This window comes from Micrasema longulum, unplaced genomic scaffold, assembly GCF_059751315.1.
Source record: "Micrasema longulum isolate JH-2025_06_02 unplaced genomic scaffold, ASM5975131v1 h1tg000237l, whole genome shotgun sequence".
Lineage (NCBI taxonomy): Eukaryota > Metazoa > Arthropoda > Insecta > Trichoptera > Brachycentridae > Micrasema > Micrasema longulum.
In genome coordinates, this window is record NW_028277442.1 from 227,913 (window position 1) to 251,728 (window position 23,816).

The following is a 23,816-nucleotide window of genomic DNA, read 5'->3' on the forward strand; positions in this document are numbered from 1 at the left end:
ATGAACTAAAATGTCAACTAATGTTTCCTCGTTACATCCGAGATCTCGCTATTTCCGTGATCGTTATAACTGAGTTCGACTGTATACATAAAAACCTACCCATCTAAATAATAGCGTAATTCAAAACTGTCTCTAAACCTTGCAAAAACAGCTATACTACTCGACACTCCAAACTTAGCATTCTCCATTGAGTTGGTGAAGCATAATTACAAATCTCACAATTCTTTTTTCAAAGTTTTTTGCAAATATCTCGGTAACTCCTTTAATGGAGATTTCTAAGTATGCTTCTTATTTTATACCTTCGAGAATGCTTTAAATAAAATCGTCAATTGCTCAGTATTTTTAATTAACAATAATTGTGATTCTAAAGAATAATTCTGTGGCATTTAGGTAAAGAAATACAAGGCTTATTTTTTTATTTTAAGTACAATTATTAGTGTAACATTGCATTATCAGGTTTGTGCTGATTCGTCACCGTCCGTCTTCCGCAGTCAGGTACGGGAGGCCTCCCTCCCGGACAGGGCCAAAGGGCAAAGCCGTAAGGTAGGAGCACGACTGCACTGACCACAAGTCAACCTCGATAGCCCTGAAAGGGACTTTTTGCCCGGTCCAAGTGGTGCAGAGAGGCAAAGGCAGTCGGCGGGCATAACGGGGGCAAAGAACGGAGAGCAGAGAGCACCCAAGGCCAATCGATAGTCGAATATAATGGTAAGTTGCGCGTAATCGCTTATATGGACGATTCGGCAACGAGCAATGTTTCCTTGTATGTGGGCACCCCAAGGAGACCTAAGTCCTCAGATGCGGTGTGCAGTATGCGGTGGACAAGCTGTATCCTGTGCTTTTGATCTATGTAAAATATTATGCTGGTTTTTCTTCAGAAATAGTAAATCAATTATATTTATGGAATTTACACTCCATTTGAATAATAATGAACTTGGTGATATTTTGTATGTACAATAAGAAACTACTATTAATAATAAATACTTTTTAAGAAAATAAATCTTTTATTTACAAAGAATATGAGGAAGTAACATTTCAACTGTACAAGTGGCCGCTTGGTTTAAGCCAACGGTAGATCATATTTTTTGAGAAAAAAGTTTGGAGGTGAAAAAGCCAAAAAAAACGAAGAAAAATTATGTATTTATATTCTTTAAATCATCACTTTACAATATCATCATAATAATAATGATATTTGGCTGATTTATATAGCGCCATTTTTGTGAAAAACCACCTCAAGGGCGCTTTACAATTGTATACTTAAACAATATTTTGAGTTTGTCCAAATTTTTGTAGACAAGGACTGGATAAATAAATAAAGGTTTCAGCTCTTTAACTTCACAAACATCAACAGATGAAAGAATTGAAGGAATATAGATGTTCAAATATAGGCAGAATGGTGAATGTTACACAGTGTGTAAAGTGACCACTTAAACCAGCCATTGACAGGTCATAAGCCCTGTAGATGCGTAGACTTCTATATTACCTTTTCTTAAATGTTCTTCATCTCTGTTGTAATATGTGTGTATACTTGAACATACATTCTAAATAAGCTAAAGTGACATATTATATTTTCTGATTTAAAATTGAGAGTACGATTAATCTAAAGAAGTGAGATTTTAGTTGGGATCTGAACTGACTGGGACTGTCGATGATTAGTAGGTTTGAAGGCAATTGGTTTCAGGCAGAGGGGTCGGCAACGGCAAAAGCACGATCTCCGAATCTAGTGTTTTGGGAGCGCTGGATTTCGACAAGTTTTCCTCTTCCTGAATCAAATGCTGACTTAAGAGTAGATTTTCTTCGACATGTATTTTCCCTAATACAAAGGTCCGATAGGTGTCTAGAAGCCGAGGGATTTGAATACTGTCCAGCAAAGCTTGTATTTTCATCATATCCATGAATCCACTTTTCACGGAAAAATATAAGACACATTTATAAATAATTTAATCTTTCGGTAAAAATATTTTTAAAATAAAATTAACATAAAACAACTTTGTTTTTAACGAAGCTTGTGTAGCTTTTTGTTATTTTATTCAGACTTCCATATTCCTTCTCAATAATGTTTTCCCTCTCTGTCGGGACAAATTTAGATATGAATAACTCCCCAGGGAGGAAATCCTGCCAGTCTGCAAGGATTGGGCATACTCAAAACATCGTTGAAACAAATAAGACCGAGGATAAATAATGTGACACAAGCAGCAAAAAATACGCGTCGACAGTTGAAGTTAACAGTATCACAGTGGGATGTGGGCGCAGACCTTGGATCAAATACTTGTTGAAAGATAGAACATGTTCTCATTTTTCTGAATCCGACCACAAATTTCACCCAATTTATTTATAATACCACATAATATTAATTGGGTCAAAAAAACTGTACCATTCTAACCCCTGTAATACAAACTTAAGTGCCTAAACAGAAATATTCACATCACTATCAACCATAAAGTATGGAATTGTTTTTTTCTTAATTTAAATTCTGTAAGTGAAACACTCCGTGGTCACCACCTACATACAAGTCAGGGGATCGTTCTATAATTTTATAAATTTCGTCATACACTTATTGTTTATGGTCTCTTTTCTTTAAATAGAACGTATTCAAATGGAAACATACCATATAAAACCTGTACACATTCACCTTTAAGAGTATTCATCGTGACTCCTAAAACAGAAAAAAAGGCAAGATTAATAATAACGTAGTCTGATAAACAGTAGGGAAATATCACGTACTACGAATACCGATAAAAATATATGAAATGGATTCAGAATAAAATTATTGTTTTTCAAAATCGATATGGATATTGTAGAGAAATGTTTTCATTTATAACTTTAAAAAAGAAAATATAAAAAAATATTTCACTCGGAAACCGCAACATGTTTGGCATTGATTGTTGTGACATAAAGATTCGAGACAATATTCTATAAAAATTTTAATGGTTTGGAACAAATTTGGAAATGAACATGAATCGTGACGTATTAGGGACGTATAGGGGCGTAAAAAAATGCAATGACTGTTTTTGTGGGAATTCAAAATTACAAATTTAAAAATATTTTTTATGCTATTAATAAGTAGCAAGAAAATATTTTTTTTACTGGACAGTATTTCATAGACAACAACAACAACAACAAACCATCACCAGAGGATAGAACGCCACATCACTCTATCTTTGCATACAGATCTCGCTTGAGGAAGCGAGGTACATTCATACATCTTCTCATGCACGCGCGCCGATTATTCCGACTTTTGACATGTCCATCTTCAAGTATTTGTTGGATTTGGTCATGCCATGTCTATCTTGGTCTTCCTCTATTTCTGCATCCATCAACATTCGCATTGTAAATATTCTTGGCCATTCTTTCGCTGTCCATTCGCTCTACATGCCCAAAAACCAGCGCAGAGCTCCTTTCTTGATTTTGTCGATAATGCTTGTCTCAGTCTTACATAATGTACGAATCTCAACATTTGTGCATCTATCGCACATAGTTTTACCGCACATTCGCCTGAGAGATCGCATTTCGAGACCCTTATTAGTTTAAGAATAAGAAAAAAGTGATATTTCCCTATTATATATACCTGTACCTTAGAGGATAAGACACGGGAGTCCATTTTTTGTCGTTTAGAAGTTAATAATGCAGAATGTATTGCAACAAGCTATTTTTACTATAAATATTGACCTAATGTTCACTTGTTCTAATAAAAAAAATATCAGTGGTCCCAGATACATTATTTTAAATGTACTTTTATTATCAAAATAATAATTATTTTACATTGAAAGGTCTTTATAGATTGAAATGATCTTATTTAGTTCTAAAGTTATAATGTTTTGATTACAAAATCTTGTTTCCTGAACATTTTGTTCAATGTGACTACCGAGGTTTATCCTTAAAGGTACAGTTACGATTTTGCTATTTGAAAACGCCTTTCATTCAAAATCTCAGCATTAAAAAATAAAGTAAATGAACATTCGATAAAAACAATCATTTTCTAAGGTATTTCTGATAAAAAATATACTTAAAAGTTTTATATAACAAAAATTTAATTACTTTTTGACTGACAGATTACGCCTCTCGAAAGTGAGGTACATTGTATTCATATAAAAAGATTTAAGTTTAATTTGTTCTAATGATTTGAAGATAATAAATTGAATAAAAAAGTGATGGAAGAAAAACCTAAAAATTTTGTTTTTGAAAAGTAATAAAAGCATTTTAAATCACACAAATTTGGTGGTATTTTTCTTTAAATGAATGGCTTTAATAATCTGTAAATATTTCATTTCTACAGTATGTTTTTAGCAAAATTTAAATGTTTTTAATCTGCCATTTGACAGCATTTGAAAATTATTGTCTAATTACAATAAACCAACCTGATAATCTTTAACCATGAGACATCTCTGGTACGGTGGGACAAATCTTATTTTCACACTGCAAAATTCTGTATCCTGGAACAATAAAAAATACTTGACAATATATTCAACAGAACGATGGAGGACTGCCCGTAGAAGAGAAAGGAGAGCTCCACAATCTCAACGCCACAAACAAGGAAAACAGATAAACCCACTGTGTATTTTGATCACCTGTGTTAAAATTTCATGGAACTAGAGGGGTACCTCAGGGGCCATACTTTGGCCTAATATTATTTTCGATATTCTAGAACAGCAGTTGGCAATTGGCGGCCCGTGGGCCAGATCCGGCCCACGAAGTGATCTCTCCTGGCCATGCAGGTCTCTGTTCAGTTTCTGAACGGATCACAGTAGTACTGCAGTCTAGCTGTCAAACAAGGAATCACTTGATTTTTTTATAAATTAGAATATTCAGGGTAACGAGTGTTGTAGTCGGCATGCTTTGGATGAAATTTTTCTTTCGAATTGTATTATTTCATCACAGCAATTCTTTGATTACACATAAGGCGCATTGTTTATAAATCAGCTGTGTTCAGCTAGCAAGAACACGAGTGTCGTCAATGGTCGCGTGGCCCCCAAAAAGAAACGACATATTCAGACTGCCCGCCACCAAAGCTAATTGCCAGCCGCTGTTCTAGAATCTACATAAAACCAGATATTAATGTGCATGAATAAAAGAGGCAATTGAAATAAACAGACATTTGCAGAGATGGCGGGCTAAAATTAAACTCAACATGGTTCCTGGCACTACGCACAGCAAAATGACACTGAGTACCTACCTACTGCCGACTGCGACACGGTACAAACAGCTAGAACATAAAGGCATAATTTTTTCTACACAACACATAGTTTGCTCTGGCCGGTAAGCTACAAAATGGTAGCCAAAACGTCGGAACGAATACAACCTGCATAAAATCACCCAAAAGAGATGATACATGTTGATAACATGCATTGATGCATGCATTGATAATATGCAGTACCATGGAATAAACTCTCTTAAAAATCGAAGAATAATGTTAGACCAGTTATTTTTATTCAAATTAATAAATAATAGAATTGATTCTCCTAACCTACTTGAAAGACTTCCATTCCGTGTGCCATCTAGACCGACAAGACAAAATCTTCTGTTTTACACTGAAAACGCATCAACAAACTATTTTAAACAATCTACAATACCTAGAATATGCGACCAATATAACAATATATTTACCGAGGCTGATATTTTTTGTGACAATGTATGTAAATTTAGGTCAAAAATTATAGAAATTTTAAGAGAAGCAAATATTTAACTTTATTATTATTTTTATATACATATTTTTTCATTTCGTTTCTTTTACATTTATTATATTGAACATAATTTAAATTATTGTATTAAGTGTAAACAATTTTTTTGGTGTATGCATGAGTTTCTTACACTAATATACAAAGAAATTGGCAATATATGTGTACATACTGTTTGTTTGCCTAATAAAATAAATAAATAACAGTGACCGTGAAAATCTATGCTTTTATATTTAATTATGTACAAATTCAACATTGGCAGGAGTAAAATTCCGGCAGTTGCTAAACAGCATTTAAAAAAGACTTGCCAGTTGTATCAACTACATTTTGGGAGTAGCTAGCAAAGGAGATATGATTTACACATCATGTGGGTAGCTAAAGGACTGTACAGAATGGAGAGTGAGATGCAGGTGAGCAAGTGTGCAGCTGTAAACTGATCCCAGGAATTGAAACCAGAAGAATAATAAAAATAACCATTTACCTTAGTATTAACAGGGGGTGCTTCTAGTGACCACGGTTTTCTGTTATGCCTCTTCTTCTGTCTTTTGATCACTCCTCCTCCGTTGAGATAAACCGGTAACCCTTCTCTGTAAGGAACAAGAAAAAACTCAATGTAAGTAACACGAAGATAAAACATAGTCTAAATTTGTTGCAACAGAGAAGGAAAACATTTTTGAGAAGGGGATGTAGAAGTCTAGGCATTTACAGGGCTTATTCAACAAATTTAGATCTGAATAACTCCCCAGGGAGGAAATCCAGCCTGTCGGCAGCCAACATTTGGACATACTCAAGACATTGTTGGATAAAATATAATTCCCAAATAGGTTGAAGAAAACATGAATAATTTCGCTTAAGAAGAATCGAATAAGAGTGAATAAGAGTGAATTTTACATAGTTTTACAGTGTGTAAAATAATTATTTAATCATCATTCCCTTTCCGAACCCAATGGTGATAGGGCACTGCATTGGTACACTAATCGCAGCATATCTTGATAATTTTTGTTACATGAAGGAAAGATGATCAGTCTTACGCTTCAGTCCAGGGACTATGAAATATTCTGGTGTGGAAACACCCTATTGAATAAATATTTCATATCAACAATGTCGAAAATCAAACACGAGACCTCTCGCATGGTAGGCAAAAATGCGCTGACCATCACACACACCACGAGGCCAACAAAAAAATTATTTAAAGATGCACACAAAACAATATTGCACCAAAATATGACCCCTGAGGTACCCCTCTGGTTCCGTAAAATATTGATATAGTTGAACAAAACGGCTTACCTGTTTTCCTCTGGTTTGTCATGCACGAACTTAAGTATAGCCGGAGTAGGTGGTGGCAATGATATTGTGAAGTTCTGCTTTACATTATCCGTAGTTGCTACTTGGTCCCGTGCCTACAATAACAACAAAAATATTGACATCAGATGTGGGTCAGATTCATCTAGCCGAATAATTGCACATGCTAGGGCAGCGCTTGAAAATATTTTTTAATTTTTATCAATTGAAAGACGTACTCGGGAAATCAGTTGATGGACTTCGAGGAGATGTCTCTTTAGTAATGGTGGCACTGGATTACAGCACGCCAGGAGGCCCTGCATCTCTCTGGGAAGAGTTTCTGCTATCTGTAGTAACATGTGGTTGGGCAGGACGTATCTGAAAAGCAATAATAAAATAAGAGCAATTAGGTATCAATGAAGAAGTATTTCTTTTTCTAAATAGATTGATACAACAGCGACAAAAATGTTGGTAAGATGTTTTCCATAGTGATATTATGCAACCGTGCATGTGAGAAAATATTGAAAATATTGAGCAGTATGTTTATTTAGGTTTAACTATAGATAGTAATTTGAAATGGGATGTACATATTAGAAAATTGTGTAAGCGATTAAGAGCAATAGAATGTACATATTAAAATATTACTACTACTACTACTACTACCATCACGCCATTTCCCCGTAGGGGTAGGCAGAGAGAATGGACCGCCACACATTTTTTTACATTTACATTTTTTTTTTTTGCACCACAGCAGGCCAGGAGGCCTAATTACAGTGGTGAATTACATCACAGAGCACCCAGGCTTGAGAAAAATCACATTTTAGTTTTTGTGTTCTCACCGGGAATCGAACCCGGAACCTTCCGTGTGTGAGTCAAGCGTCTTGACCACTACACCACGGAGGCCACACACGTCTATCCTGGCATACAATCCTAGCCTCTTCCACATTCATACATCTTGTCATACATGCCCTTCGGTTCTGTCTGCTTTTGACATGACCAGACTTAAGATTTTGGTTTATCTGATCATGCCACGTCTTCCTTGGTCGTCCTCGTCTAACGTTGCCGTTCATTTTTGCCATATATACTTGTTTTACCATTCTCTCGTCGTCCATTCGTTCTACGTGACCAAACCATCTCAGAGACCCTTTCTTAATCTTATCAAAATATTATGTCCCTGTTAATACTTTACGAATTATTTATTTATCTCTCTGAATCAATTATACGATACGCTATAACTTCCTGGGGGTTATCAAGTGAAACTAATATTAATTTTATTCAAACTTTGCAAAATTCTATGATCAAATTGCTACTACATAAAGATGTATACCGCCAGAGACACAATATTTCAATATCATTGATGTATAAATCTGTAAATAAATTATCTGTTAGGGCTCTACTTTGGTACAAATTAATTTGTCAGCATGCGTCGCACTCCGAGTATAAACACAAGTTGGTACATGATTACAACACCAGGTTTACTAGTATGGAAGGACTAGCTGTTTCTCAATATTGCAATAAATATGGCAAAAGGACACTGCAATACAGTATACCTAAAATATTTAACATGTTACCAAACAATAGTAAAAATACTGAGTTAAATACAGGAGTGAGACATTTGCTCAAATTATGGTTATTGGAAAAAAGTTTTTTGTATTAGTGATAGTTTTTAGTTTTTCATAATGTAATATGTAATGTAGGTTAAGTGTGAATAATCTATGTAATTTATAAGAACCTGCTGACGAGTTGTATGTATGCAACTCAGCAGGACTTTAATTTAATACTGTTTTGTAAATATTTTTTAAAAAAAACTTTAAAAAAATAAAAAAACCACTGAGTAATAACCTAATGCAATTAGTACATGTTCAGTAAAACTTAAACTGTAAATAAATCTTGTCTCCCTGTAACTGTAAATATAGTAAATAAATCACTGAAATTACTTGGCTTCATAAACAGAATATCCTTTGATTTTACTAATGTCCGCACTATCAAAACTCTTTATTGCTCAACTCTTCCAGAATATGCCTCCGTGGTCTGGTCTCTTTTCTATGTGAATCATATAAATCACATTCAATCAGTCAAACATCGCTCGCTTCGAAAAATAGTGTGGATGCTTGGACTAGAGAGAAGTAACTATTCATATACTGATATAGAGTCAATGTCAAATATTTCTAGTCTACAAAAACGTATAACTAATATTGACTCCATTTATATGTTCGGCATACTAAATGGTATAATCGATGTGCCATCATGACGGGAACAGGTAAAATTCTATATTCCGACTCGTAGGTTGAGAAACAATGAAGTACTGTTCGTCGATCAGCATAGAAATAAACTGTGGCTTTAATTCTTCGATGACTTGTCTTTGTCGTATTGTTAACTCAAGACAAGATCTGAACTTTTTTGGTTTAAGTTTACAATGATTTAAATGAGCACTAAATAAATGGTCGGGATCTTGTCTCGATGTCCCTTATGTTTGTCAATGCTTGTTTTATTATTTCTTAATGTTTTTAACTGTTCTTATATTTATCCCTATGAATTGTATAAATGGATAATGTCCACAAATAAATAAACTGCGCACGTCATAAAATATTTTTGTGAATACTATAAATACTGTGGTTTTAAATCAACCTTGCAATGTCTACAGCCACTTCTATTGCATCGATGACTGCTGTGGCATTTTGCATTTTGGTGGCTAACTTCAGAGCAAGGCCGCCATCTTATGCAAAAGGGACTTATGTGATGTTTTATACTTCTGGGCGGTAATTAGCACAAAACTCCATAATTAGATAGATACAAATTTAAAAACGCATCTAAGGATATTAAAAACATGAATATAAAAAATAAGATTATAAAAACTCATGTAAAAAACTATGATTTGTGGCCTTTTTGAATTTAAGCAACGTTATGTTAACAACCAATAGTTTTAAAAGAACACTCACCCTGTACTCTCATCTTCTAATCTGGCGACTCCGTCCCTCCAATAATAGAGGGATTTGAAGGCAGCTAATTGCTTCACGTTAAAGTTTTTCCTCGACCGCAGGTAAAGGTCCATGCAGCTATCTTCATGAAGAACTGGCTTCTGGTACGTCTGCAATCATATATTTGTTTCCTCATTATTTTACTACGTTTAGCATATTTACTACCATCTACCTATACACGATATAATATAAAATTAGATTCTAAGATTGAATAGGGTTCACATATTGCTGGGTTATCGAACAGATTAAGTTCTGCAGCCTACGCTGTTAAAAAGATTCGACATCTTACTAATGTAGAAAGAGTTTACTTGGTCTATAGTTCCAACTCTAATGTATGGGAGCGAAGTATGGAATTGGAAAAATAATGATGAAAGTAGGTTGAATGCTGTCGAAATGCGATCCCTCAGGCGAATGTGTGGTAAAACGATGTATGATAGGTGCACAAATGTCGAGATCCGTGAAGTGTGTAAGGCTGAGACATGCATTATTGACAGAATCAAGAAAGGGGTGCTGCGTTGGTTTGGACATGTAGAGCGAATGGACAGCGAAAGAACGGCTAAAAGGATCTACGATGCAAATGTTGATGGATGCAGAAAACGAGGAAGACCGAGAAAGACATGGCTCGATCAAGTCCATCAAATACTTGAAGATGGACATGTCAAAAGTAGGAATGATCGGCGTACGTGCATGAGAAGATGTATGAATGTAGAGGAAGCGAGGTCTGTATGCCAAGATAGTGTTATGGCGTTCTATCCTCTCTGCCTACCCCTACGGAGAAACGGCGTGATGGTTTATTGTTGTTGTTGTTGATTTCAGTTACTTCCACACCGTTAGGTCTTACTTACGGTATACTGCTGTGGGGAATTGCTGCAGATATTGATTCTGTTTTTGTGCTGCGGAAGAGAGCTGTTTGAGCTGTTAACAATATGAATACCAGAGAATCGCTTAGAGATAAGTTTGAAGAAATCAATATATTGACAGTCACATTGATCAATTGATCTATGTACATAAAAATATTGATGATTTTAAGAGGAACAGAGATTTCCATAGGTTCAACACGAGAAATAAAGATACGCTAGATGTGCTTACTACCAGACTGCAAAAAAATAATGATTCTTTAGCCTCAAACTGCATACGATTCTACAACAAAGTACCTCTTGAAATTCAGGCTTTGTCAACAATTTTTTCAAAAGATTGTGTCTAGAACAGGCTGTTTGGAAAGAGCTACTATGGAGTAGAAGAATATTTGCAGGGCAAGACAGCTTGGCATTAGATAGATGTTTATTGATTTTAGTTTGTTGATTTAAATTTGTTCGTTTGTTTAGAGTGGGGTAAAATTGTGTCTCCCCCCCACGAAAACAAAAAATCAAGCTGGCAATGTAAAACTGTTCTAAAAAAAACAGTAAAATTTTTTTTAGAGCGCAGTAAAATTGTGGCTATCTTCCTAACTGTTTCCTAAAAAAGATAGTAAAAACTGTTTTTAGAGGAGCGCAGTAAAATCGAGGTTTGCTCCCCACGAAAACAAAAAATCAAGCTGGCAATGTAAAACTGTTTTCTTAAAAAAAAACACAGCCCACAAAATGTGGGCAGAATGGTGAATGTTACAAGTGCCACTTAAACCAGCCAACGACAGGTCATAAGCCCTGTAAATACCTAGACTTCCATATTCCCTTCTCGAAAATGTTTTCCCTGCCTGTTGCAACCAATTTCGATCTAAATAACTCCCTGGGGAGAAAATCCAGCCTGTCTGCAAATATTTGGACATACTCAAAACATTGTTAAAAACTGTGTGTGTTTACCTTCATGCAGACTGTTTTACTCTTGGTGAAGACAGCCTCCAGCAGGTTGGTTCTCCCGGAGGCCGCCTGCAGCAACTCCTCCCTCATCGCCCTCCATATGAACAGCAGATTGGCCGTGTCGCCGCGGGCATACTCGCACAACTCCTGGGGCAGGGGCCTTATTCTCCAATCTGCCAGCTGGTATCTGCAACGGACATTATTAGTTCCTCGTGAATTATTTAACAGCATGTCTGTTTCTTTTTTTTCAAATGTCTGAACTTCAGAATATTCTGTCTCTTGCTTCAGGTAACACTATTTTGCACATTCCCTCAAAGATTAGAGTTCGGCAAATATCCGTCACCATATTATGGGGCACCCCTGAGAACCTCTCATTTCTCAACCCAAGAGCAAACACACTGAGTAAATAATCTAAAATTCCCACTGAGTTAAGATTTCAGACTGGTCTGGATGATTCCGGGCATCCATCACACCGTTCAGCATTACTTCCCTTTCCTTATTCGGGAAGGGACAATGCCATCGAACACATTTGGCCGTTTGATTCGTGATACCGTATACTTACTTCTTCTCTATGAAAATGTTACAGTATCTCATCACGAGGCCCTGCAGAGACAGCTTGGGCTGCTCCAGCAATAGGGCGGCCTGGTAAGTGTCAAACATTCCCACTACGTACACTCCCAAGTCTCTCTGCAACCAGATTACGTCCATGTCTGCCCCGTGAAACACCTACAATATTAATACATTAATTTTTATCAAGAAATATTCAAATGGTACACATGCAGGAGTCATAGTCCATTAATCGATGACACACACACACGTGCAATGATTTCACCTGAAAATATAGAGCAACGACCGATGAAGCGAGTCATCATTTTATATTGAATACTATACATCATTTCAAAATTTAATATGTCCGTCCAGGTCATAAATGTGTCATATCCAGTCCTGTAAATGCAACAAATTTACAATACATTATATTCTGCAAGACTAACAGTATTGCACATAAAACGTCCGTCTACATAAGAGCAACGTCCTGCAGTACACTCACGCCATGGAGACATAAAGAACAAAGAAATGTGGCCTATAAAGAGACCACAGGCCGTGGTCCCCCAGTCAGCCCAGTCAGCTCAACGCATTCGCTCAGTTCCATGCATTATGGAGGAATATACAAATATGTGTTTTTAGTGGGGCCTTGCTATTTTGGAGCCTGTCGGCCTCGCGGTGTAGTGTTTAGCGTGTTTGCTTACGGTGCAAGAGGTCTCGGGTTCGATTCCCGACATGGTTGACATTAAAAATATTCATTTAAAAAGGTGACAGAGGTTTTACACTAGACTATTTCATAGTCCCTGGACTGGAACCTTAAGCGTAAGACTGATCATCTTACCTTCATGTAACAAATAATAATAAATAAATATTCTGCGATGAAAATACATACAGGTACAAGGAAATACAGATTATACAAAATTAAAATAACAGAAAAATATTTTCTTAAAAGCAATGAAAATTTATTTTAACTCGATCTCGAGCTTAGCCGAGTGAAAATTCTAGCAAGAAATAAATTACCTTTAATATCTTTGGGTTGGTGAAAGTCTCATTCAGTTGGTGAAGGTGTTCTCGCAGGGTCAAGGTGTCTACTAGAAAGTCACCTCCCTCTTCTGTGCTTATCTGCAGAAGACAGGTAATACCTAAAAACAAACAATAATTAGTCAGAGATGCAGCATTGATTATCTTTTATACTGTGATTTGGGTTGCTGAGGGTTGGTGGAGCTCCTACCCCAGTTAGAGATTGACAGAAGACACGAGGTTGCTGTGTAATGCGTATTTATTACATGGCGAATAAATGGTGAATTGTGTCGCGCGAGTGTTACGGCGACGAGGAGTTGAACTACACGCTGGAACTGAGTGACTGCGTTGAGCAGAGTATTCGGGGTAGCGGGGCTGATTGAACTGGACGTCACTACGCCCTGTTTTCTCTTTATAGATCGCGTTCCTTTGTTATTCATTTCTCTATGGTAGGGACGATGTTTATGTACTGCAGGACGTTGATCTCATATTTTGCAGAATGTAATGTATTGAATTCAATAGAAAATGCTGACTTGCTTCATAGGTCGTCGCACTATAATTTCAGGTGAAATTATTTTGCACGTGTGTGTGTCATCGATCATGGACTATGAGCCCCACAGTGTGAAGGTAAGGTGATAAGTCTTACACTTCTACTACAAAAAAAAGTTTTTTTTTTAAATCACCATTTTTTTTATTTTATAAATATTTGCATTCTTATGATTTACCCAAATGTTTCAATTTTGGGGGCCAGTTTCTAAAAACCAGAATCAAGTTGTGGCAGAGTAGGCTCCGCAACTCTGGGCACAGAAACACAACCCGATTCTTCAACTTATTAATTCAGGAACAAATTTATAAATATTTTGTGTAGCTTACCTACAAATAAAATCACCGCTCGCCACTGACGATTACCCGATGAGCATCCGCATTCTTATTTTAAAACCAGTCTACTAATGGCGATTTGAACCTCCTCACCTAAATAACGTAGAATCTTACCTTGATACGTCCTATAAGAGTGATGTTCCAGGTCCACGGCTATTTCTTTGACAGTTCCGAGGTGCTTTAGAAGTTTGGTCAGGTCTTCCTGTGTGCTGACCATCGTCAAAGACGTCTCTTCCGATTTCTTGAGTTTGAGGAGACCCAGGTTGGGAGACAGCCACTGAGAAGGAGGAGTAAACGCATCTAACTCCACTTCGTAAGGATGTGTGAAGCTGAAAAATATTTTTTGTTTGTTTCCATTAATTCCCTCGCTCCCATTTTCCAATAAAATACTAGACACGAAAGATATTTAAAAATTCAAAATAGTATCACATATTTTCAAATACAGTATTTTTCAGACCATAAGATGCACTTTTTTACTTTGAAAATTCAACCAAAAATTGGGGTGCGTCTTATGGTCCGATGCGTCCGATAATTTTCCCTCACTGGGGTGTCCCGTGCCGAGGGAAACATTTTACAAAATGTGAAACATGCCTCAAATCAGCTATTTAACAAAGTTAACATAATAATAACAATAAAAAAAACGTAATTAATCCAATTTACCTAATTATCATTATCATAATAAACAATCAAAATAATCATAAAAAACATAACCAATTTATATAGACCAATAGAACAAATTTCATAAACAGTACACAGATTTTACCCATTTGGCTTGATCCACTCATCGATCCGTGCGCAACCCACCTCCACTATCCATTTCTTAATAGCAATTTTATATTCTGAGAATTTACTAATTGTTCTTATGGATAATGGAAGTAGATTGTACACTTTAACTGAGTAGTAGGCCAATCCTCTTTGACCGAAGGTTGTATTTATTTTTTTGCAGCATCAGGGTGGAGTATCTAGTAACTCTTGTATTTGTAACGGAAGGTAGAGAATAATGTTTACGTGCGTAAAGTAACAAAGCTTTTATATAAAGTAGTTTTGTAGATTTTACATTAAGATTTTCAAATATACCGAGGGAGCTAGTTCTGATTGGGACTCTTAAGATAATTTTTATTAAAGCTTTTTGTGCAATTATTATTTGCTTGATCAGTGTTTCATTTGCACATCCCCATCCAATTATCCCATATTCCACAACTGATTGAGTTACTGCGGAATATATTTTTACAAATTCTTTTAGGCTAATTGTATTTCTTATAGTTTTTTTATTTTTATTTATTTATTTACAATTTTAAAAAACCCGTTAGGGTTACATTAGAAATTTAATATTGTCTAGTCATTTTATGTCTCGTCTAGTCTAGTTAGTTCAGTCATCATGTGCTTTTTCAGATTGATTTTAAATTTGTCTCCAGTAAAAGTTTTCAAGTAGTAAGGTAAGTCGTTGTAGTGTTTAAGTCCATTATGTAGTATTTTTGACTGTCCTGTGTTTGTCTTTGCTTTTTCAATATGATAGTGTTGTTGTTGTCTGGTGTTATATTTGTGTATGTCAGCATTTAAAAAAAAGTAGATTTGCTTTTTCAATTTATTTGATTTGATTAGTCCATCTTAAATTCCCATCTATATAAATTTTCAAATATTTCATTGAATCTACTCTGTCCAACGATTTACAAATACATTTAATATTCGGAATTTGGTTATTGTAATTACAGCTGTGAATAGTTTAGGAAAGATTACGATCATATATATAGTTTTATTATTAATTTTAAATGTTATGTATTTTGTTTTCGAGTGATTTAGTGTCTTATAGTCCGCAAAATACAGCAATTCCTTTTGTACATACAGAATACAATATATTTTTTATAATTTAGGTCTTAAAGGATTTAAAATGGCAACCTTTCGTTGCATTATTATTATTATTTTTATCTTTAAATATTTTATTTTTATTCAGATAACAAATTAAAATACAATATTACTGCTAAATACAATTTTTACATTAATTAAATACATATATTTACATTAACGTTTCCCATTACGTAAAAGAAATAAACAATTCTTGTGTACATAATGGGGAGTGATGTTTTACAAAAGTTTATTTTATTTTTAATTATTAATATTTTTAGGATAAAATATATTAATTACAAAAAATAAATACATAAACGGTGTTTTTAATCAGTGCTACATAAAGAAGAATTATAAATGTAACTTTTCACTTCTTTCTTAAATATATGTATTGTATTCCTGACTGTACTTTTTATTTTCTTTTTTTATTTCATTAAAGAACAAAGAAAATAAAATAAATAAAGTACTTTTATTTATTAATAATATTACAAGTAATATACGATTAGTCATTTAACATTTTGTATTCTATTTTCTACGATGTATGCAAGAAAAGCGATTTGCTTATGAATGTTGATAAATCGAAAGTGATGGTTTTTGAAAGGGATGAAAATATAACTAAATGTGAGATCAGCGTGAACGGAGATATTCTGAATCAGGTAGAAGAATTTGTGTACCTGGGAAGTATGTTTACTAGGGACAGAAAGGCCGATAAAGATATTGAAAGGAGGGTGAGTGCCGGGAACAGGGTGAACGGTGCACTAAAATCTACTTTGGCAAACAAATGTTTATCGCAGGAGGCTAAACTAGCAGTTCACAACGGAGTTCTAGTTCCAACTCTAATGTATGGGAGCGAAGTATGGAATTGGAAAAATAATTATGAAAGTAGATTGAATGCTGTCAAAATGCGATCCCTCAGGCGAATGTGTGGTAAAACGATGTATGATAGGTGCACAAATGTCGAGATCCGTGAAGTGTGTAAGGCTGAGACATGCATTATTGACAGAATCAAGAAAGTGGTGCTGCGTTGGTTTGGACATGTAGAGCGAATGGACAGCGAAAGAACGGCTAAAAGGATCTACGATGCAAATATTGATGGATGCAGAAAACGAGGAAGACCGAGAAAGACATGGCACGATCAAGTCCATCAAATACTTGAAGATGGACATGTCAAAAGTAGGAATAATCGGCGTGCGTGCATAAGAAGATGTATGAATGTAGAGGAAGCGAGGTCTGTATGCCAAGATAGAGTGTTATGGCGTTCTATCCTCTCTGCCTACCCCTACGGAGAAACGGCGTGATGGTTTGTTGTTGTTGTTATGTGACAATTATTTATGTTACCAATATTAAGACAAAGCCTCTAATTGGGCCTTATGAAATGTATTTATAATATTTTTATAAATGTGTGTTGGCTTTCCAATAAAAATAAAATAAAATAAGCTAGAAAGATAATAAAAGTGTAAATGGAAGGTAAAACTATTATATTTGAATAAATCAATATGGAAACCCACCCAAAGATGTCTCCGTCATCATTATAGAGTGGCATTACGGCCAGCGGTTTAATGTTGTTAGGTTTGTCTGTGATCCGAGGTTGCCATAGCGTCTTTGTAGAGTTGTCTACTTTGTCTTTGAAAGACACTTGTGGTCTTTCTACATTCTTGGCTGCTAACATTTTTGTATTGCCCATCTGTAAACAACATAATACACGCGTTTATTAACACATTTGCGGGCACTTTTTTCTCACAGGATCCACTCATATGGACACATCATAACATCCACACATTTCACTTCCGATTGGACCGTAGTTGATGGTTTGAAGTAAAGGTGCGGAAAATTGCGTTTTCCTACTCTTCGATCTCTTGCGTGGTAGGCAAACGCGCTGACCATTACACCACGAGGCCAAAAACTTATGTATAAACAATGTAATAATATTATTCTAAAATTATTAATTGTGTAATTTTTTTAATTTGTGAGAAATATGTTAACATTTAGCACCGCAAGTGTCCGACTAGAAATGAATAGTGCGAAAAATTTACACCTAACAGTGTCAAGCGCCACTTGTCCTGTAAGATGATTAAGAACACGATACGTAGCGTCCGAAAATGTGAAATGTTCAAAAAATCATATACATATTAGTGAGTAAAGTTTCACAAAAATATATTTAATTCCCTTTCTGCTTAGTAATCATATTTATAAAATAGTGGTGATAATTTATAATCAATAACAGTTATTTTATTAGTTTTTCTATAAACGTAGTTACTATAAAGCATTGTAGATAGTCAAATATTATGGTAAGCTGCGCATAATCGCTTATTTATTTATTTATATACATATATGCCCAAGGGGGATTTTTAAGGACATATTTATGCATAGAAAATTATTATAAAGGAAAGTAGAAAGAGACAATGGTATATAGTAGACATGGTGGAAGTGGAAGCGGGAGAGAGGTGTTTATAATTGAATTTGATTCAGTGATCGTTTGAAATAAGGCAATTTGTTATCAAAGAAATCAAGACTGGTATGTTTGTTGGCAGACCTAAAAATTTGGGGCATAGGGGAATGAAAACCATAGTTAGTTCTATGGTTATCGGTATGAAAGAGTAAGTTTTGTATGAGGTTTCTAGTTGTGATATTTAATTTTATCGAGCTCAGTAGATCAGGCGCATCAAAGAGTGAGTTGAGAATTTGAAATAGGACTAGAAGGTCGGATTTATTTCGGCGGTCTTGAAGAGAAGATATATTTAGGCTAGTTTTTAACTCTTTATATGTATATTGACGATTCACCCCTGAAATTTACCTGTAACGAGCAGACGATGGGCGAAGCGTTCCACGACGGCTGATTGTTGACAGGTTTAAAGGAACGAGGAGTTACGACTTTTGGGGTTTCCAGAGCTCCAGGACCCTTTTCCAGGAGTGCGAGGTCCGCATTGATGGAGTCCACCATAATGTCATTCATGTCCGGAAGGTTCTCGAAATCTTTGCCTACTTTGTTACTAAAAATACAAAAGAAAAACATTAAAAATATAATATTTCAAATGAGGAGAAAAATATTGTATCTTATCTCATTATTTGGTGTTTTCCAATGTCCTATGTTTGTCTTGGCTTTTTATTATAGAAGTGTTGTTGCTGTCTGATATTATATTTGTGTATGTCAGCATTTTTGGATTAATGTTATTTTATGTCAAACTGGTGTGTTTTTTCACACAGTTTAATCGTAGGGGCAGTTAGGGTAAGTTGTATTTTAATTAAAATATTTATAAATTTATTGCAAAAAAAATAATATACATAATAACAGGGAATCTATATAAAACCAATTAATGTAAAATGAAAACGGAGTGTTCTCTGCTTATGATAGTCTCCATCTAACATGGCACAGCCTGTTCTAAGATGGAGATTTTCTATCTTTAGAGCATAAGTAGTCCTATACTAATAAAACAATAACTTAAAAAAGAAAAACTAAAACTACTTAATTATAAATGCCTAGCTAATCAAATGTTAAGAATTAACTAACAACATTAGCGAACCAATATGCTAACAACATCGATGTCTTTAGCGTGAGTCTTGTAAATTTTAAATATCAATGTATATGTTCCTTATCAAATAGAACTTAATATTCTGTTCATATTGTATTTTATAACATTATGTACCTAGCTGCTATAAACCTTTAATTGTATTTCTTTAGCTTATTAAAAAAAAAATAGAAATATATTGCTTTGATTTTTTTAAAACCAACTTAACTTTTAAACACAGTTCTATATTTTATTACAGTATATTGTATTTTTTTTAAATTTATGTTGTTAATACACTCATCTTTTTATTTATATACCAACTATACTTCTTAACACTGTTCCTTTATTTTGTTCCTTTATTTTATTTCTTTATATTGTGTTTTTTTTTTAAATCTATGTTGTTTATATACTCATCTTCTTTTTTTATACCAACTTTACTTCTTAACACTGTTCTATCTTTTGTTGCTTTATATTGTATTTTTTAAATTTAATGTTGTTTATATACTTATATTTTGTAAAACTTTCATGTATGTAAAAGCCTTATGGGCGTGAAAAAATAATAAAAAAAAAAAATTAAAAAAAATAAAATAACTGCCAACCAGCGGCCCCTTTTATAGTTTTGATAAAGTTGAAATATATATAATTTAAATACATTTTTCCTATATAACTTTGTAAAATGATATATTTTACATATGTTTTTATTATATTTTATTAATTCTTTTATTTTATTTTTAAAAATTCCCATTGTAAACGATGATTAATAAATAAAATAATGTGACCTCACTGAGGTTACCCGTGCCGTGGACACTTAACAATATATTTTTATATGTGAGAATATACAAAATAGACTAACTTAATATACAGAGATATTTAACAAAATGTTCTGACAGTTTGAAACACTACATATTTATGTTTATATTTAATTTATGTATTCCTATATTATTTATAATATAAAACGCACAATAAAAGAACTAAAACTTAACATAAAGTATACATTTGAGGAGCAGTTGATTCAATATTGGTATGGGCGAATGAGACAATCCATTTTACTTCTACCTAGCTCCACTATCCATTTTTTATAGCCTTTTTGAACATTTTATCGTTACTAATTGTTTTAATCGACATCTAATCTATGTTATTTACCAATCCATTTTCTCCTTGTTGAGAAGCGTTCTGAAGACCTCAGCGGCATTGTGTCGCAGGGCAGCGCTGGACTTCCTGTACCCCGACGCCGGGTTGTCGTACCCGAACATGGTGTGCGCACTCGGCAAGGAGTTGGACCAGCGCGTGGCTGACATCAGGAGGGAGAACCCAGTCTGAAAATTAACCCAAACAATGCGTTCAATCAAATTGCTAATTATATCAATAACCAAGTGCACTTAGAAACAGCCTATTTTAGCATCAAAAATATATATCGCCGCATATTGGAGTGGCAGGATATGATCAAGCCGGATAGGTTAAGTAATAAGTAAGTACTGACCCAAGTATCAAAGGATATACTTTTGTACTTAAAGAGTGTGTGGATGTACAATACAACACTGGGAAGCATGTTTTCAAGAGATGAAACAGCAGAAAAAGATGTTGAAAGGAGAGTGGGCAAAGATTCGCAAAAAGAGAGTCGCAAATGTTATACTCGCTGCATATGTATGTATACTTATTATTATGCTATCCGCACTGTAAAATGTACATACATATCTAAATTTAATATCTATTCTTAACTTCTTATTAGTAATATTTATCTTTTAGCTTACGAGAAGGCCTGTAATTGGATCTTAATATATAATTTAACCTACACTGTAATTAATAAATATTGTAATCTGTTGGCTTTCCAAAATAAAAAAAAAAATAAAAATAAAAATAAAGATGTGGGCAGCAAAATGAATGGCGCCGTAAGCACAGTAGTTGGTAATAAAAATATGTCAATCGCAGCTTAACTGGCAGTGCACAACGGAGTTTTAGTCACAACACTTATGTATGGAAGTGAAACACGGAACTGGCAGAGGAAGGATGAAAGCCGAGTGAATGCGGTCGAAATGCGATCTCTTAGACGAATGTGTGGGAAATCGATGTATGACAGGGTTACGAATGATGAAATCAGGCGAGAGTGTAAATCTGAGTCAGGTATAATTGATGAAGATTAAGAAAGGGTCTCTAATAAAAAAAAAATTGTTCAATGAACCTGTCTATTAAAAAAAATCTTTAAACAAAAAAAACATTATTTGTACTTTTTAATTTTTGTATGCCTTTTAATGGTTTATTTTTTACACAATATGTTAGCGTGTTTATGAATGAAACCATTGTGTTATAATAAGTACATATAAACTTTTTATGATTTTTTCTCGTTTATCTACTGTATATTATTTGAATTGTTTATTTCAACACAACATATATTTTTTGTAAAGTAAAAGGCACTACGTGCCGTGTATATTGATAAATAGATATATTTGTAATGACGTACACGATGAATGAATGCATTGCAAAAATAATAAACATCGTTTTGTAGGTTATAATAAACAAGTGAAAATGTTATTTTTTTGTTTGGTTGATTGTTGTTTCTGAAGAAAATGTATTAAATACTAACCTGTACATAATCGCCGACAGTTTTGAATCCGGGCAGAAATTCTTCTGGCTCTTTATTAGAAGTATTACCATTTGACTCCATTTCACTATTTACATTATTGTCTCCCATGACAGCGTGCTAATGACAGATAAAAAGCTTAGGAAATGTAAAATTTTGTAATGAAATCAAGAATGTTGATATGTTCATATATGTCACGAAATACATCGTTCATAAATGCAAGCGGATCGTCCTGTTAGGCCCGTCGTTGACGACCGTTTTTGGCAATGATAGGTGTGCATTTTTCGCACCGGACGCAGACTGTGCTAAAGCTAAGGTTTCCTATGACAGCGGTGCCCGTATCTTTACGGCCGTAGTGAACGGTGGACAGCCATCGTACAGGTGGCTAGAGAGTGGTTTTATTTTTAACGGTGTTATCAACACCGTTTTCCTAGGAAACAACTCTCTAGTCACCGTTACGACGGCTGCCCACCGCATCACCGTTCACTACGGCCGTTAAGATACGGGCACCGCTGTCCTAGGAAATCCTAGCTTAAGTTACACAGATCGCAACATTATTCTGATATGACGAAAAAATAATTCGTATACGGAAAAAGAGTATTGGTTGAAGCTCGTTTGATTCAAGATTAGGGCGCCGCCACTTAATACTTTTTTTTGTTAGACTTTTCAAATAACCCAGAAAAAATTTTTTTTCAATCTTTTATAATTAAAAAAAAAAAAAAAATATTTGCGTTCTTATAATTAACCCGAATATTTAATTTTGAGGACCATATTCAACGAGTTGCAAATAACTCACTATTAGAAAATGGGAATCAAGTTGGGGTAGAGTGGAATTCGAGCCACGGACCTTTGAGCCGCTAGTCCGAGACACTAGCCACAGGACGACAACTCGATTCTTCTTCTTCTTCTTTGTCTTCTTGCAGATCTGTTCTACTTAGACTACTCAGTCTCATGTGATGAGACCCAACTATCCTTCTATCGCTTAGGGGGTCTTCCAGGTGAGCTCCGTCCGGAAGGCAATTCTTTGGCTCCTATGGACACCAGTCTATCGCTGCTCATTCTATTTACGTGATCTCTCCAGAATCTTCTACGGGATCTGCACTAAATCTTCGAATTTTGCACGTTTCCCGTATAAAGTCATTTCCGACCCGGTCGCGCAGTGTTTCCGGTAATCGATCTGAGGACCCTCATCTCTGATGTTCTTAAAAGGTTTTCGTTCTCGTGGTGTCCGCTCGTGTTTCAATTTCTATGTATTGTATTATCAGTGTTATAATGTTTTTAAGTGTTGTGTTTCTGAAATGACTCCGGGTGTTGATTCATAGTGACATCGTTCAAAGTACTTTGTAATGTAATGTATTTATTTAGATAGTTAAACAAATAAAATTTGAACACCTAGCTATACAAAGTCGTATAATTTAATGTTCTAATTTTTACCATCCAATTTTTGTATTCAATTTTCCGTAGGGCTGAAGTTCCTCATTGAAACTTATTCAGAATACAATTGTTTGCAATAGTCTTATAACATTGTCATTTCAAAATACGGCTTTATTTGTGAGAATCTGACTTTCAAATTATTGGGTTCGCTGCAAAAACAGCAACCTCTACATGAGTATTGCAAAGTTGGCAAGCTTAAAAATTAAATGAATTATTTCACTATTGTTTCGTGACATAATCATGATTATTTCATCACTAGTTACATATAAAATATTAACTGGTTA

At 34.7% G+C, this 23,816-nt stretch overlaps 1 protein-coding gene across 1 annotated transcript; it reads right to left on the reverse strand.

Moving 5' to 3' along the window:
* Window positions 1-984: 984 nt before the first annotated feature.
* Window positions 985-22,245, reverse strand: Rrp6 (exosome component Rrp6). Its single transcript, XM_088243827.1, has 14 exons — window positions 22,102-22,245; window positions 20,664-20,836; window positions 18,809-19,004; window positions 17,523-17,698; window positions 14,287-14,501; window positions 13,294-13,415; window positions 12,293-12,456; window positions 11,734-11,917; window positions 9,896-10,044; window positions 7,196-7,334; window positions 6,963-7,075; window positions 6,157-6,262; window positions 4,359-4,433; window positions 985-2,656 (listed from the first exon to the last, which is right to left on the reverse strand). Exons 1-14 carry the CDS (start codon window positions 22,207-22,209, stop codon window positions 2,645-2,647), a joined length of 1,932 nt encoding a protein of 643 aa, XP_088099953.1. The 5' UTR covers window positions 22,210-22,245; the 3' UTR covers window positions 985-2,644.
* Window positions 22,246-23,816: the final 1,571 nt, after the last annotated feature.

Excerpts from the sequence above, each read along its gene's own strand:
- Rrp6 (XM_088243827.1), bottom strand. The coding sequence starts at position 22,209 with ATGGGAGACAATAATGTAAATAGTGAAATGGAGTCAAATGGTAATACT. Across the intron at positions 10,045-11,733 it reads GTAAAACAGTCTGCATGAAG|ACGTACCAGAAGCCAGTTCT; the intron begins GTAAACACACAC and ends ATATGATTGCAG. Across the intron at positions 6,263-6,962 it reads GACAAACCAGAGGAAAACAG|AGAAGGGTTACCGGTTTATC; the intron begins GTAAGCCGTTTT and ends TGTTCCTTACAG.